Below are 16934 nucleotides of genomic sequence, written 5' to 3'. Positions count from 1 at the left end.
GGGACCGTTCACAGTCCATGTTATAGTAGTATATCAAGGGAGTCCAGAGCCAAGGCGAGGAGACGGGACCGTTCACAGTCCATGTTATAGGAGTATATCAAGGGAGTCCAGAGCCAAGGTGAGGAGACGGGACCGTTCACAGTCCATGTTATAGTAGTATATCAAGGGAGTCCAGAGCCAAGGTGAGGAGACGGGACCGTTCACAGTCCATGTTATAGTACTATATCAAGGGAGTCCAGAGCCAAGGTGAGGAGACGGGACCGTTCACAGTCCATGTTATAGTAGTATATCAAGGGAGTCCAGAGCCAAGGTGCATATAGGCTCTGGTGAATCCTAACTTGAGAATTGTCACTCCGTCTCCCATTGACATCAGTGTGTGATGCTGACCTCCCCTCCCCTGGTAGACTGGTCTGACCCCTCTAATGGAGGCAGCGTCGGGGGGCTATGCTGAGGTGGGCCGGGTGCTGCTGGATAAAGGGGCTGACGTCAACGCCCCTCCTGTCCCCTCGTCCCGGGACACAGCCCTCACCATCGCTGCAGACAAGGGCCACTACAAGTTCTGTGAGCTGCTGATCAATAGGTTTGTGTTAAACCAACCAATCAATCAATCTGAATTAATAAACGTGTTTGTCTGAGTGGGTATTCATTTTGAAACCAGGAATTTCCCTAGAAGGTCATGTTTTCTTTCCCTCGTTCTTTTTATCCCGTGTTGATCTGTTGTCTCGGTTTTCCTCCGTTCTCCAGAGGGGCTCACGTTGACGTGCGCAATAAGAAAGGGAACACACCTCTGTGGCTGGCGGCCAACGGCGGCCATTTTGACGTGGTTCAGCTGCTGGTGCAGGCTGGGGCCGACGTAGACGCTGCAGACAACCGCAAGATCACACCGCTCATGGCTGCCTTCCGTAAGGTAAGTTGTCACAGGATGACCCTTCCCCATTGCAACACCTGGCCCCCTCACTATCTGGTTCCACTGAGGCCCTGCAGTCTTCCCCCAGCCTGAAACGATGTTTGCCTATTTACAGTTACCCCCCCCCCCCTGTGTTTCTCAGGGTCATGTAAAGGTGGTTCAGTACCTGGTAAAGGAGGTCAACCAGTTCCCCTCAGACATTGAGTGTATGAGATACATCGCCACCATCGCTGACAAGGTAACACCTCCACCGATCACTCTGTGAGCTTGTATGTTGGCTGGATATCATTGGCTGTCAAATGCGCCATAGCTTGTATATGTATGACGGTGGGTTAGAAAGATTTGAGTTTCCACTAACTCTCTCCATCCCTCCCTCTCTCAGGAGTTGTTGAAGAAGTGCCATCAGTGCATGGAGACCATCGTCAAAGCCAAAGACCAGCAGGCTGCTGAAGCCAACAAGAACGCCAGCATTCTCCTCAAGGAGCTCGACCTGGAGAAGTCCAGAGAGGAGAGCAAGAAGCAGGCCCTGGCCGCCAAGAGAGAGAAACGCAAGGAGAAACGCAAGAAGAAGAAGGAGGAGCAGAAGAGAAAGCAGGAGGAGGAGGAGGAGGATGAAGAGGAGCAGAAGACTACCCAGGAGGAGGATGAGGAGGAAGACGGTGAGATGCAGAAGCAGGATGACTCCGCCGAGGGTAAATTATATCTTGGTTTCAATATCTGATCATTTGTTCCCAAAATGCAGAGAATAACATTTGTTTGTGGTGGCTAGTTTAACAACTCTGTCGTTCCCTCTCCAGAAGTGGACCCCCCCATCGACCCCCCCAGTGCGACCACCACCACCACCATTGGTATCCCCGCCACCTTCAGCTGTGTGTTCGGCAAGAAGAGGGCCAGTGTTGCCACGACGACCAGTGCCAGCCGCAAATGCAAGAAGAACAAGACCAAGGACTCATCCCCCAGCGAACCAATCATATGTCAGGACCCACAGGTGGTTGGTGTATTTAAAATATAGTTTCAATATAGATTTGATTTAATTTTTGTAATGTGTATGTATCTAAACAGTACCAGTCAGAAGTGGACACACCTTCTCATTCAAGGGTTTTTCTTTATTTTTACTATTTTCTACATGTAGAATAATAGTGAAGACATCAAAACTATGAAATAACACATGTTGTAACCACAAAAAGTGTGAGGCAATCAGTTGTGTTGTGACAAGGGGTGGTATACAGAAGATAGCCCTATTTGGTAAAAGACCAAGTCCATATTATGGAAAGAACAGCTCAAATAAGCAAAGAGAAACAACAGTCCATTATTACTTTAGACAAGATCAGTCAATCCGGAACATTGAAAGTTTCTTCAAGTTCAGTCGCAAAAACCATCAAGTGCTATGATGAAACTGGCTCTCATGAGGACCGCCACAGGAAGCATTCATTAGAGTTAACTGCACCTCAGATTGCAGCCCAAATAAATGCTTCACAGAGTTCAAGTAACACAAATCTCAACATCAACTGTCAGGGGAGACTGCTTGAATTGCTGTAAAGGGGCAGAACGACAGACTTTTACCTTGTCAGCCCGGGGATTCGATCTGGCAACCTTTCGGTTACTAGTCCAACACTCTACCCACTAGGCTACCTGCCGCCGCCCCATATGATGTATTATGTGACCTGACTGCAGAATATAATGTAGCCTGACTAAATGTAAGGACAAGAGAGTGAAGCTGTGATTTTCTGGGTGGCTGCAAATATGTCCACTTGTCTTTTCCACTCCGTCAAACAATCTGTCAATCAAGGTGTCTAATCAGTGATGATTCCATCTCTGTCCAGCAGGTGGTGCTGGCACAGCACAAGGCCAACACGATCCATGGGGAGCCACGGGGTGGTGGGGTGACAGGGGCGGGGGGCACCAGCGACTCAGACCCCCTGGACAGCACCGACTGTGCCAGTGAGAGTAGCAGCAGCGGGGGCAAGAGCCAGGAGCTCAACTTCCTCCCCGACCTCCCCTCTTCTTCCTCATCCTCCTCTTCCTCCTCCTCCTCTTCGTCCTCGGGCCCCACTCACAGCCTGCTGCCAGGCCCGGAGAAGAAACACTGTCTGCAGCTACACCCAGGCAACCAAGTCAGCGTCTCCATCTCCAAGCCTACACACAAGTGAGTGACCTGCAGTGCTTTAGAGGAGAGCCATTGGTTTGACTTTGACTAACTGTAGTTTTCCTAAAGGAAACCATCAAATCACACAGAACAGTGCATTTCTATTACAAATACATAGATAAAACCTCAACCTTATTAAATGTCAATCTGACCTTTATCCCTTTCTCTCTCTTTCTCCCCCTTGTTCTCTCCCACCTCTTTCTTCCCCTCCAACCTCCTCAGAGCTCCAGACATGAGTGAGTTGACCCCCAGCAGCTCTGTACCGTCTCAGTTTAAGACCATGTCTCTACCCGTCACATCCCCCAACAGCAAGAGCCTCACCAGCCCCAAGAGGGGACAGAAGAGAGAGGAGGGTTGGAAGGAGGTGGTGAGACGGTGGGTCGACACACACACCATCCATAAAATCCATCTAGAAATGCTTCAAGGAAATCTATGGGAACCGCTGGCCCAAAATATCCTAACCTTTTTTGGTTACTGTACCACCAACTGAATGTTTCTCTGCCCGGAGTTCCCCTGATGTACTCCCTCATGCATTTTACCAGTAGACCTATGGTCTCATGAGTGAAAGTACCCCCAGTGGACAGGCCAGGTACCCTCAGTGGACAGGCCAGGTACCCCCAGATTCCCTGGTTAGGAACCACTGTTTTAGACAATGAGGAAAAGTAAGTTGTCAGGCCTGTGGCTCCCCATGGATCTTGTGCTTTGTCCCGGTTCTAAACCCCATATGAATCTCTCTCCGGGCTGCAGGTCTAAGAAGCTGTCGGTCCCGGCCTCGGTGGTGTCGAGGATCATGGGTAGAGGAGGCTGCAACATCACAGCTATACAGGACGTGACGGGAGCGCACATCGACGTGGACAAACAGAAAGACAAGAACGGAGAGAGAATGATCACCATCAGGTAGGACCGGAGAGAGGGAGAGCCTGCCCTCTGGTGGCAGCAGCCCGTTATTACACCAGTCAGCAGAGTAGAACTGGACACGATTACTCTTTTCTCGGTTTTCCTCGTGTGTTGATTTATCTGAGGGATTCTAATAGTCATGTGTTGATTTATCTGAGGGATTCTAATAGTCGTATATTGATTTATCTGAGGGATTCTAATAGTCGTGTTGATATATCTGAGGGATTCTAATAGTCATGTGTTTTATCTGAGGGATTCTAATAGTCATGTGTTTTATCTGAGGGATTCTAATAGTCGTATGTTGATATATCTGAGGGATTCTAATAGACGTGTTGATATATCTGAGGGATTCTAATAGACGTGTTGATATATCTGAGGGATTCTAATAGTCGTGTTGATATATCTGAGGGATTCTAATAGACGTGTTGATATATTTGAGGGATTCTAATAGACGTGTTGATATATCTGAGGGATTCTAATAGACGTGTTGATATATCTGAGGGATTCTAATAGACGTGTTGATTTATCTGAGGGATTCTAATAGACGTGTTGATATATCTGAGGGATTCTAATAGTCATGTGTTGATTTATCTGAGGGATTCCAATAGTCATGTGTTGATTTATCTGAGGGATTCTAATAGTCATGTGTTGATTTATCTGAGGGATTCCAATAGTCATGTGTTGATTTATCTGAGGGATTCTAATAGTCATGTGTTGATTTATCTGAGGGATTCTAATAGTCATGTGTTGATTTATCTGAGGGATTCTAAGTATTTAACAGAGTAATAGATATGTGTTGATTTATAAATCCTTCTGCAGTATCTCCAGGAGATCAGTGAAGATTTGAAATACTGTGATTGGTTGGAACCATGTCCGTGGAATGTGTACATTGTTGTGTGGACCCTGACCCCTGTGTTGTGATGGTCCATTCCAGAGGTGGCACGGAGTCGACACGCCACGCGGTCCAGCTGATCACCTCTTTGATCCAGGACCCAGCCAAGGAACTAGAGGACCTCATCCCCAGGAACCACTTCAGGGCCCCGGGCTCCAAGATCACCTCAGCCCCCTTCCCCACCCCCACTGGGGCTAACCTTAACCTCAGCGTTGGGGCCAAGGCCCTGGGCTCCCTGGTCTCGTCCTCTGGGGTCTCCTTCCAGTCCTCTTCCTCTCAGACAGGGGGTAAGATGGGTAAGGGTCTGTCTGGGGTGAGGCAGCCCTTCCCCGTGTCTCTCCCCCTGGCCTACGCCCATCCCCAGCTGGCCCTCCTGGCAGCCCAAACCATGCATCAGATCAGACACCCCATGCTGCCCATGGCCCAGTTCGGTGGAACCTTCTCCCCTGCCGCCAGCACCTGGGGCCCGTTCCCGGTGCGGCCGCTGAGTCCCGGTAGCGCCAACAGCTCCCCCAAACACAACGGTGGTAGTAGTGGTAACAACCAGGCCACATCTAACTTGTCAAGTCATAATGATCAAAATAACACATCATCCACGGGCTCCTCTGTCTCCAGTCCTAGTGCCTCTAACAGTCAGACAGCTACGACTACAGGGTCACCCCACACCCCTGGGGCCCAGCCCAGCACCCCCACACCCTCCTCAGTCAGGAAACAGCTGTTCACCTCTGACCCCAAGCACATAGGGGTCAACTCTGTCTCCATGGTTACTACCACCACTGTCAGTAGTAGTAGTCACTCAGTGAGAGGTACAGGGTCTCCCGCCCACCAACACACGGGCTTAACGGCTACAAACACCCCTAACCCTCTTCAACCCCAGGTCACCCCCATCTCTCAGCCCCCCAAGTCACCCCCCAGCGCCCCCACTGCTCCCCCAGGAAAGGAGAAGCTGACCCCCTCCCTCTCTCAGGAGGCCCTATCCGTCTCCGTCAACAATGTGGTTAGTTCAGGTGGTTTCACCGCCCCTGCCATGACTGCCCCCTCCAAACCTGAGCCCCGCCAGCAGCAGCACCAACCCCCTCCTCTCCTAACCTCCACTTCCTCATCAGACCCCCCTCCACCTCTCCTCCCTCTTCAGTCCAGCTCCCACCTCCCCCCATCCTCCTCCACCCCCTCACACACACACCCCAACAGCACCGTACCCCACTTCTCGGCTCCCGCTCCCCGTGTCTCACACCGCATGCAGCCCCCGACAGGGCCCTACTACCAACACCTCGACCAGCAACAACAAACGTTCCTACCCCATAACACACAGCAAAAAACGTTCCTTCCCCATAACACACAGCAACAACATGAGCACCCCAAACAGAAGCAGCCCCAGGCATCCCAGCCCCCCTCCATGCCCCCTCAGCCCCAGTCCTCCATGGGTCTGATGAACGGCTCTCCGATACAGCAGCAGGTCCATGGTGGGGCCAAGCCCCAGCAGATGCCCCCTAACTTCGGCCCTGCAGCTCTCTTCAACCATTTCAGCAGCATGTTCGACAACAACAACCAGGTGGGTGCCACCACACATTATTTTCTACTATTTCTGTTCTCCACAGAATCGTTTTTTACTTCAATAGAGCAGGTCTCTCCAACACTGTTCCTGGAGAGCTACCCTCCTGTAGGTTTTCACTCCAACCCTGTTCCTGGAGAGCTACCCTCCTGTAGGTTTTCACTCCAACCCTGTTCCTGGAGAGCTACCCTCCTGTAGGTTTTCACTCCAACCCTGTTCCTGGACAGCTACCCTCCTGTAGGTTTTCACTCCAACCCTGTTCCTGGAGAGCTACCCTCCTGTAGGTTTTCACTCCAACCCTGTTCCTGGAGAGCTACCCTCCTGTAGGTTTACACTCCAACCCTGTTCCTGGAGAGCTACCCTCCTGTAGGTTTTCACTCCAACCCTGTTCCTGGACAGCTACCCTCCTGTAGGTTTACACTCCAACCCTGTTCCTGGAGAGCTACCCTCCTGTAGGTTTTCACTCCAACCCTGTTCCTGGACAGCTACCCTCCTGTAGGTTTACACTCCAACCCTGTTCCTGGACAGCTACCCTCCTGTAGGTTTTCACTCCAACCCTGTTCCTGGAGAGCTACCCTCCTGTAGGTTTTCACTTCAACCCTGTTCCTGGACAGCTACCCTCCTGTAAGTTTTCACTCCAACCCTGTTCCTGGATAGCTACCCTCCTGTAGGTTTTCACTCCAACCCTGTTCCTGGAGAGCTACCCTCCTGTAGGTTCACACTCAACCCTGTTCCTGGACAGCTACCCTCCTGTAGGTTTTCACTCCAACCCTGTTCCTGGACAGCTACCCTCCTGTAGGTTTACACTCCAACCCTGTTCCTGGACAGCTACCCTCCTGTAGGTTTTCACTCCAACCCTGTTCCTGGAGAGCTACCCTCCTGTAGGTTCACACTCCAACCCTGTTCCTGGAGAGCTACCCTCCTGTAGGTTCACACTCCAACCCTGTTCCTGGAGAGCTACCCTCCTGTAGGTTTTAACTCCAACCCAAATCTAGCACACGTGATTCTAAAAAATAGCTGTTTGGTAAGCTGAATCAGGTTAGTTACAGCTGGGTAGCTGTCGAGGAACAGGGTTGGAGTGTAAACCTACAGGAGGGTAGCTCTCCAGGAACAGGGTTGGAGTTAACCTACAGGAGGGTAGCTGTCCAGGAACAGGGTTGGAGTGTAAACCTACAGGAGGGTAGCTGTCGAGGAACAGGGTTGGAGTGAAAACCTACAGGAGGGTAGCTCTCCAGGAACAGGGTTGGAGAGCGCTGCCATAGAGTAACAACATGTTTTGAAGGTTTATTTCTTTATTTATAGGGGATAATGCACATTAATCAACATCAGTATTACAATAATGCAACATCCATGTAAATGTGCCGGGGTTAGCCAAAAGATCATTTGCACCAGTATTCCCTGGGCAGGTAAGGTCCTTTACACAGCCACCTTTATACAAATACTCACTAAAACAATACAAGACACATTACATCCAATAATATATCATTCTGACAACAACACTATCATCAACTGTCGTCTTACATATGAGGAACCACAGATAACTCATGTGTACAGATTTTGATTTCAATTTTAAGTATAAAAATACAACAATCAGTGCAGCTTCTCAAGTCCATTGGCATTGCATTTCAGCGTATTGTAGCTCTAACAGAGAAGGGCGATTGATCGAAATTACTGTGTCAAAAAGGGCCGACGCAATCAACCTCTACTTAATGCCCTTGTTATCCTGGAGGGGCTTTCCTTGATCATGATATGCCGGCATAGAGGTGGAGGGGCAACACCATGCAGGATCTTAAAGACAAGGCTTGCATCTACATACTGCTTAAACCTATCCAGACTGAATCAATTATGTTTGTAAATAATATGACAATGGTGGTAACTGTTCAGTTTGTTATCAAAAATATGAAGCGTGTGTTTGTAGAGTGATTCAACTGGTTTCAGAATAGTAGCTCCTGCCTGTGACCAGCATGTGAGAAGATCATAGCATGCATATATAGTTTGGTGGCCTCTAGAGGAAGGAAAGGTCTTATTAACCCAAAGTTGGATCATCCAAACTTGACCTTGTTAACCACCTTCACATGTTTCTTAAATGCCAAGTTGGAGTCCCCCCAAAAAACTCTGAGATACCTGAAGTTAGACACAACTTTCAGATTCTCCCCATTAACAAGAAGAGATCGTTGGGAGGAATGAATGGATTTCTTGGAGAAGTACATAGTTTTGTCGATATTTAAATGCAGGCAAGAATTAGTTGTCCATTTACAAACATGTACTACAGCTTCAGTTAACTTGTTAACAACTTGTCTATTATTTGTGTACATACAGAACTGTATAGTTTGCATACATCTGCATGTTAACTTGTGGGAGATCATTTACAGTTGAAGTCAGAAGTTTACATACACTTAGGTTGTAATCATTAAAACTCGTTTTTCAACCACTGCACAAATGTCTTGTTATTAACAAACTATAGTTTTGGCAAGTCGGTTAGGACATCTACTTTGTGCATGACACAAGTAATTTTTCCAACAATTGTTTACAGGCAGATTATTTCACTTAGAATTTACTGTATCACAATTCCAGTGGGTCAGAAGTACACTAAGTTGACTGTGCCTTTAAACAGCTTGGAAAGTTCCAGGAAATTATGTCATGGATTTAGAAGCTTCTGATAGGCTAATTGACATTATTTTAGTCAATTTGAGGTGTACCTGGGGATGTATTTGAAGGCCTGCCTTCAAACTCAATGCCTCTTTGCTTGACATCATGGGAAAATCAAAAGAAATCAGCTAAGACCTCAGAAAACCACAATTGAAGCAATCCACAGGTCTGATTTATCCTTGGGAGCAATTTCCAAACACCTGAAGGTACACGTTCATCTGTACAAGCAATAGTACGCAAGTATAAACACCATGGGACCACGCAGCCGTCATACTGCTCAGGAAGGAGACACGTTCTGTCTCTTAGAGATGAAAGTACTTCGGTGCGAAAAGTGCAAATCAATCCCAGAACAACAGCAAAGGACCTTGTGAAGATGCAGGAGGAAACAGGTACAAAATTATCTATATCCACAGTCAAACGAGTCCTATATTGACAACCTGAAAGGCCGCTGAGCAAGGAAGAAGCCACTGCTCCAAAACCGCCATAAAAAGGCCATACTACTGTTTGAAACTGCACATGGGGACATTTTGGAGAAATGTCCTCTGGTCTGATGAAACAAAAATAGAACTGTTTGGCCATAATGACCATCGTTATGTTTGGAGGAAAAAGGGGGAGGCTTGCAAGCCGAAGAACACCATCCCAACCATGAAGCACGAGGGTGGCAGCATCATGTTGTGGGGGTGCATTGCTGCAGGAGGGACTGGTGCACTTCACAAAATAGATGGCATCTTGAGGAAGGAAAATTATGTGGATATATTGAAGCAACATCTCAAGACATCAGTCATGAAGTTATAGCTTGGCCGCAAATGGGTCTTCCAAATGGACAATGACCCCAAGCATACTTCCAAAGTTGTGGCAAAATGGCTTAAGGACAACAAAGTCAAGGTATTGGAGTGGCCATCACAAAGCCCTGACCTCAATCCTATAGAAAGTTTGTGGGCAGAACTGAAAAAGCATGTTGCGAGCAAGGAGGCCTACAAACCTGACTCAGTAACACCAGCTCTGTCAGGAGGAATGGGGCAAAATTCACCCAGCTTATTGTGGGAAGCTTGTGGAAGGCTACCTGAAACGTTTGACCCAAGTTCAACAATTTAAAGGCAATGCTACCAAATACTAATTGAGTGTGTGTAAACTTCTGACCCACTGGGAATGTGATGAAATAAATAATTCTCTACTATTATTCTGACATTTCACCTTCTTAAAATAAAGTGGTGATCCAAACTGACCTAAGACAAGGAATTTTTGCTAGGATTAAATGTCAGGAATTGTGAAACTGAGTTTAAATGTATTTGGCTAAGGTTTATGTAAACTTCCGACTTCAACTGTATATAGATGGTAAACAGGAGTGGGCCTAATATTGACCCTTGTGGAACCCCAATGTTATAGTATAGAGACTGAGTATTCCCCAAACAAACCCTTTGACTTCTGTTTGTCAGATAGGAATACATCCAAATAACTTCAGTGGACACATTAAGGGAGGATGGTTTGGATCGGAGGACCTCATAATTCACAGTATCAAAGGCCTTTTGTAAGATCCAGACTGCTCCGACTTCACCTATGTCCAGTTTACATTTAATGCAGAAAATGTTGTGACCTAAACTTCAGTGCCTTCTCATTTCGGGTCACACCTGTGGCCCAGTTGCTCACTAACCACTTGTCTCTCTATTAGGTGGGTAACAACCAGGTTTGGGGTGCGTGCCACTTCCCTGCCCGCTCCCCTCCTGAGCAGCAGTATTCTGCTCCCCCCGCCTACATGGGCCAGATGGATGGCATGATGGCCCCTCCTCCAGACAGCTCCAAGGCCCCTGGGTACCGCTCTGCCTCACAGAGGATGGTCAACAGTCCTATTGGTAAAAGAAAGGGACATTTAGATGTTATTTAATTTTTTATATTCGACTTTGTTTGACCTTACATTCTATATGTCCCAAACCCCCTCCTTGTCGTACAGCTCTGAGTCTGACCAGCTATGCTACCAGTATGTCTGGTAGTCCAGTCTATCTACACGGCCCAGCAGCTATGGGCACCCCCTCCTTCAGCAGACAGCACTTCTCCCCTCACCCCTGGAGCGCTGCCACATCAGGTACTGACAGATGTGTGAAAATTGATCTAAAATTCCCACAAAGCTTATTTTCCAGGAATTCAACACACAGAAAATGATTTAACTAAGGCAAAAATCTCTTCAATTTATAACTGTCTTTTAGACTCAAAACCCCTAATCTTTAACCCCTCGTCTCCCCAGGCGAGTCCCAGGCGGTGCCCCCTCCCTCCAAGGTGTCGTCGTCTGGCCCCGCGGCCCCCCCTCCCCACCAGACCAAGCAGGGCCAGGGCGGTAGCCAGCAGGACAGAAAGGTGCCTCCTCCCATCGGGACTGAGAGGCTGGCGAGGATCAGACAGACCACCGTCAACCCTCCTCTTCTCCCGACCTCCTACACCGCTCCTGTAGGACAGGGAGGCATCTGGTCCTTCGGAGTCGGCAGCGCCTCGGGTGAGTAGTCGTACAAACCAGACGGACACACACCAGATCCATGTGTTCACACACAACTGCTAACCCACGCTGGTCTCTCCATCCCCAATGTCTACAGCCCTGATAGCCCTCGCGTACACCCCCCCCCCCCCTCCCACTCTCACACCCACAGCCCCCCACTCTCTCACACAGTATCTCTCGGTCTCTTACCTCCCATCTCACCTCTAGAAGCCATGTCAGGTTGGTCTCAGCCCATGATGGGCAGTCACATGGTCCACCCTGGGCTGCAGGCGGACCACACCTTCTCCCAGTACCAGCCCATGGAGCAGGACGACTCCGGCATCTCTAACCCCGCTAACTACCACCAGCAACACATCAACCACCCTAACAACTACATGGACTTCCCCAAGGTAACACACACACTACCTGGACGAACCTGTACCCCTGCACACTGGCTCGGTACCAGTACCCCCTGTATATAGCCTCGTTATTGTTATGTATAGGTCTTGTTACCTTGTGATTCATTTAGATTTTTGTTCATTTTGTAAATCTTTTCTTAACTCTTTCTTGAACTGCATTGTTGGTTAAGGGCTTGTCAGTCAGCATTTCTCTGTAAGGTGAAACCTATTTTATTCTGAGCAGTTTTTGTTTTGACACACACACACCTTTGTCTATTTGAGAAGGTGATATGATATTTTCAAATGGCCGTTCCTCTTCTGGTCCGTGTCTCCAGGGTAGGACCGTGTTAATATACTGTAGTTAGTGGACCTGGTTGTCTCCAGGGTAGGACCATGTTAATATACTGTAGTTAGTGGACCTGGTTGTCTCCAGGGTAGGACCGTGTTAATATACTGTAGTTAGTGGACCTGGTTGTCTCCAGGGTAGGACCGTGTTAATATACTGTAGTTAGTGGACCTGGTTGTCTCCAGGGTAGGACCGTGTTAATATACTGTAGTTAGTGGACCTGGTTGTCTCCAGGGTAGGACCGTGTTAATATACTGTAGTTAGTGGACCTGGTTGTCTCCAGGGTAGGACCGTGTTAATATACTGTAGTTAGTGGACCTGGTTGTCTCCAGGGTAGGACCGTGTTAATATACTGTAGTTAGTGGACCTGGTTGTCTCCAGGGTAGGACCGTGTTAATATACTGTAGTTAGTGGACCTGGTTGTCTCCAGGGTAGGACCGTGTTAATATACTGTAGTTAGTGGACCTGGTTGTCTCCAGGGTAGGACCGTGTTAATATACTGTAGTTAGTGGACCTGGTTGTCTCCAGGGTAGGACCGTGTTAATATACTGTAGTTAGTGGACCTGGTTGTCTCCAGGGTAGGACCGTGTTAATATACTGTAGTTAGTGGACCTGGTTGTCTCCAGGGTAGGACCGTGTTAATATACTGTAGTTAGTGGACCTGGTTGTCTCCAGGGTAGGACCGTGTTAATATACTGTAGTTAGTGGACCTGGTTGTCTCCAGGGTAGGACCGTGTTAATATACTGTAGTTAGTGGACCTGGTTGTCTCCAGGGTAGGACCGTGTTAATATACTGTAGTTAGTGGACCTGGTTGTCTCCAGGGTAGGACCGTGTTAATATACTGTAGTTAGTGGACCTGGTTGTCTCCAGGGTAGGACCGTGTTAATATACTGTAGTTAGTGGACCTGGTTGTCTCCAGGGTAGGACCGTGTTAATATACTGTAGTTAGTGGACCTGGTTGTCTCCAGGGTAGGACCGTGTTAATATACTGTAGTTAGTGGACCTGGTTGTCTCCAGGGTAGGACCGTGTTAATATACTGTAGTTAGTGGACCTGGTTGTCTCCAGGGTAGGACCGTGTTAATATACCGTAGTTAGTGGACCTGGTTGTCTCCAGGGTAGGACCGTGTTAATATACCGTAGTTAGTGGACCTGGTTGTCTCCAGGGTAGGACCGTGTTAATATACCGTAGTTAGTGGACCTGGTTGTCTCCAGGGTAGGACCGTGTTAATATACCGTAGTTAGTGGACCTGGTTGTCTCCAGGGTAGGACCGTGTTAATATACCGTAGTTAGTGGACCTGGTTGTCTCCAGGGTAGGACCGTGTTAATATACCGTAGTTAGTGGACCTGGTTGTCTCCAGGGTAGGACCGTGTTAATATACCGTAGTTAGTGGACCTGGTTGTCTCCAGGGTAGGACCGTGTTAATATACCGTAGTTAGTGGACCTGGTTGTCTCCAGGGTAGGACCGTGTTAATATACTGTAGTTAGTGGACCTGGTTGTCTCCAGGGTAGGACCGTGTTAATATACTGTAGTTAGTGGACCTGGTTGTCTCCAGGGTAGGACCGTGTTAATATACTGTAGTTAGTGGACCTGGTTGTCTCCAGGGTAGGACCGTGTTAATATACTGTAGTTAGTGGACCTGGTTGTCTCCAGGGTAGGACCGTGTTAATATACTGTAGTTAGTGGACCTGGTTGTCTCCAGGGTAGGACCGTGTTAATATACTGTAGTTAGTGGACCTGGTTGTCTCCAGGGTAGGACCGTGTTAATATACTGTAGTTAGTGGACCTGGTTGTCTCCAGGTCAGGACCGTGTTAATATACTGTAGTTAGTGGACCTGGTTGTCTCCAGGGTAGGACCGTGTTAATATACTGTAGTTAGTGGACCTGGTTGTCTCCAGGGTAGGACCGTGTTAATATACTGTAGTTAGTGGACCTGGTTGTCTCCAGGGTAGGACCGTGTTAATATACTGTAGTTAGTGGACCTGGTTGTCTCCAGGGTAGGACCGTGTTAATATACTGTAGTTAGTGGACCTGGTTGTCTCCAGGGTAGGACCGTGTTAATATACTGTAGTTAGTGGACCTGGTTGTCTCCAGGGTAGGACCGTGTTAATATACTGTAGTTAGTGGACCTGGTTGTCTCCAGGGTAGGACCGTGTTAATATACTGTAGTTAGTGGACCTGGTTGTCTCCAGGGTAGGACCGTGTTAATATACTGTAGTTAGTGGACCTGGTTGTCTCCAGGGTAGGACCGTGTTAATATACTGTAGTTAGTGGACCTGGTTGTCTCCAGGGTAGGACCGTGTTAATATACTGTAGTTAGTGGACCTGGTTGTCTCCAGGGTAGGACCGTGTTAATATACTGTAGTTAGTGGACCTGGTTGTCTCCAGGGTAGGACCGTGTTAATATACTGTAGTTAGTGGACCTGGTTGTCTCCAGGGTAGGACCGTGTTAATATACTGTAGTTAGTGGACCTGGTTGTCTCCAGGGTAGGACCGTGTTAATATACTGTAGTTAGTGGACCTGGTTGTCTCCAGGGTAGGACCGTGTTAATATACTGTAGTTAGTGGACCTGGTTGTCTCCAGGGTAGGACCGTGTTAATATACTGTAGTTAGTGGACCTGGTTGTCTCCAGGGTAGGACCGTGTTAATATACTGTAGTTAGTGGACCTGGTTGTCTCCAGGGTAGGACCGTGTTAATATACTGTAGTTAGTGGACCTGGTTGTCTCCAGGGTAGGACCGTGTTAATATACTGTAGTTAGTGGACCTGGTTGTCTCCAGGGTAGGACCGTGTTAATATACTGTAGTTAGTGGACCTGGTTGTGAAGTGTTTAATGACCTGGTTGTCTCCAGGGTATGGCCATGTCGATGTATGGAGGGACCATACTGCCCCCCCACCCCCCTATGGGGGAGAGTCCGGGGGGGGGCCTGTTCAACGGACTGCACGCTGCTGACCCTGCATGGAGCCCCATCATCAAGGTGGTCCCCAACAACGCAGACAACACCGACCCACAGCAGGTGAGACTTTTTCCACACACACACACCTTTGCTAATGGAATCTCCTTCTCTCTCAACTGTTCCACTTCTCCTCTTCTTCCTCCTCGTTCAGGTGTGGCCTGGTACCTGGGCTCCTCACGTGCACCTGAACCACGTCAACTAGCCGGCTGGCATCGACAGAAATCAAACACGCGCACACACACACCACAAACATGAATTTAATTTCCAACTGACAACAAAAACCAACAGAATTGTAAAACATGTTAACTTTAGTAGAGAACGAAGAGCAAAGCTGAGTTTGAAGAAAAATTATCTTGACACCGTTCTTTAATGTGCCTAACTCAATAAGAAATAAAGAAATATACTACCATTTCAGCAATGGCTGTTGTGGAGTCGGGAGGGAAAACTCTGGGTCCTAGTTCTGTTTAAAGTCCGGTTGATGTCTGATGAACAAACTGATGGTGACAGCCTGTCCAACCGGCTCCATGCTCTGTGTAGCTTAGATTTAGGACTTCAACCCACGTACAGAGTTCTCGTCCTCCTCAGGGGGAGAGCTGATGAAGGAGCTAATGATACTCAGCCAACAACTAGAGGATGATGATTACCTAAAGACAGAAAGAATTCAGAATACCTTTTAGTGGTAAATACATGTATAGTTGTTTACATACTAAAAAGGGTTAAAATGAGAGTACATTTCATGTCGTATAGTGGCTCTACTTTACGTAGCCTGTATTAATGTGAAATATTTACCTTAATATTCAATAAACATATTGAAATGTACTTGTGGCCGTGCACTTTATTATTTGTGTAGGTAGGGCTTTGTTTTCATTTCCCATAAATGAATAGCATGTTTGACTAGTTACAGCACAAGGCATTTGTTATGTATTGTCATCTTACGAAATAGAATCTGCACTCAACTCATGGCTCTGATGCGTTACATTTGAATAAATACTAACATTGACAGCTAACGCTCATAACCAAGTCGGAAGGTGATATTTACCACATATGACTGGGGAAAATCTACTTGGACGCCCCTCTAACTGGTGAGTACTAGTGGGAAACGCGTCTATCATCCCTGAGCTCCGACTTCTCCCACAATCAATGTCCAAATCAGTAAGGACTTAAAATGGTCCACACACTGCCTCTTCACCATTAGGAGGTTGAAAAGATTTGGCATGGGCCCGCAAATGCACCATTGAAAGCATCTTGACTGGTTGCATCACTGCTTGGTATGGGCAACTGCACCGCCCTCGATTGCATGGTGCTACAGAGGGTGGTGCGGACAGCCCAGCAGGCTCCTGAACAGCTTCTATCCCCAAGCCTTAAGACCGCTAAGTAGCTACAGTGCATTCAGAACCTGTCACGTTTTGTTACTTTACAGCCTTATTCTAAAATGTATTTGTTTTTTTTCCCTCATCAATCCACATGACAAAGCAAAAACTGTATTTTTATTTTTGCAAATGTATTAAAAATGTAAAAAACATCTAATTTACAGCCTGAGTCTTCTGGGGTATGACGCTATAAGCTTGGCACACCTTTATTTGGGGAATTTCTCCCATTCCCTGCAGGTCCTATGGGGAGCGTTGCTGCACAGCTATTTTCGGGTCTCTACAGAGATTTTCGATCGGGTTCAGGCTGGACCATTCAAGGACTTGTCAAGAAGCCACTCCTGTGTTGTCTTGGCT

At 47.7% G+C, this 16934-nt stretch overlaps 1 protein-coding gene and 1 long non-coding RNA gene across 2 annotated transcripts in view; one reads left to right on the top strand and one right to left on the bottom strand.

Moving 5' to 3' along the window:
- LOC139366485 (ankyrin repeat and KH domain-containing protein 1-like) overlaps nucleotides 1-16029 on the top strand; it is a 77060-nt gene extending 61031 nt beyond the window's left edge. The window contains exons 24-38 of the mRNA XM_071104000.1: nucleotides 405-580; nucleotides 745-907; nucleotides 1050-1145; nucleotides 1290-1599; nucleotides 1705-1895; nucleotides 2734-3053; nucleotides 3276-3428; nucleotides 3801-3950; nucleotides 4885-6394; nucleotides 10713-10893; nucleotides 10992-11123; nucleotides 11283-11528; nucleotides 11736-11917; nucleotides 15106-15270; nucleotides 15362-16029. Coding sequence (XP_070960101.1) covers nucleotides 405-580; nucleotides 745-907; nucleotides 1050-1145; nucleotides 1290-1599; nucleotides 1705-1895; nucleotides 2734-3053; nucleotides 3276-3428; nucleotides 3801-3950; nucleotides 4885-6394; nucleotides 10713-10893; nucleotides 10992-11123; nucleotides 11283-11528; nucleotides 11736-11917; nucleotides 15106-15270; nucleotides 15362-15412 — 4026 coding nt within the window. The 3' untranslated portion in view covers nucleotides 15413-16029. The remainder of the gene's footprint in view (nucleotides 1-404; nucleotides 581-744; nucleotides 908-1049; nucleotides 1146-1289; nucleotides 1600-1704; nucleotides 1896-2733; nucleotides 3054-3275; nucleotides 3429-3800; nucleotides 3951-4884; nucleotides 6395-10712; nucleotides 10894-10991; nucleotides 11124-11282; nucleotides 11529-11735; nucleotides 11918-15105; nucleotides 15271-15361) is intronic.
- LOC139366487 (uncharacterized) lies at nucleotides 7669-15478 on the bottom strand. The gene is made up of 2 exons (XR_011626766.1): nucleotides 15297-15478; nucleotides 7669-10887 (listed from the first exon to the last, which is right to left on the bottom strand). It is a non-coding gene; the product is annotated as an uncharacterized lncRNA (long non-coding RNA).
- Nucleotides 16030-16934: the final 905 nt, after the last annotated feature.

Source organism: Oncorhynchus clarkii, chromosome 14, assembly GCF_045791955.1.
Source record: "Oncorhynchus clarkii lewisi isolate Uvic-CL-2024 chromosome 14, UVic_Ocla_1.0, whole genome shotgun sequence".
Classification (NCBI taxonomy): Eukaryota; Metazoa; Chordata; class Actinopteri; order Salmoniformes; family Salmonidae; genus Oncorhynchus; species Oncorhynchus clarkii.
The sequence above is the reverse complement of the archived record's forward strand: the minus strand, read 5'-3'. Positions and strand labels throughout refer to the sequence as shown.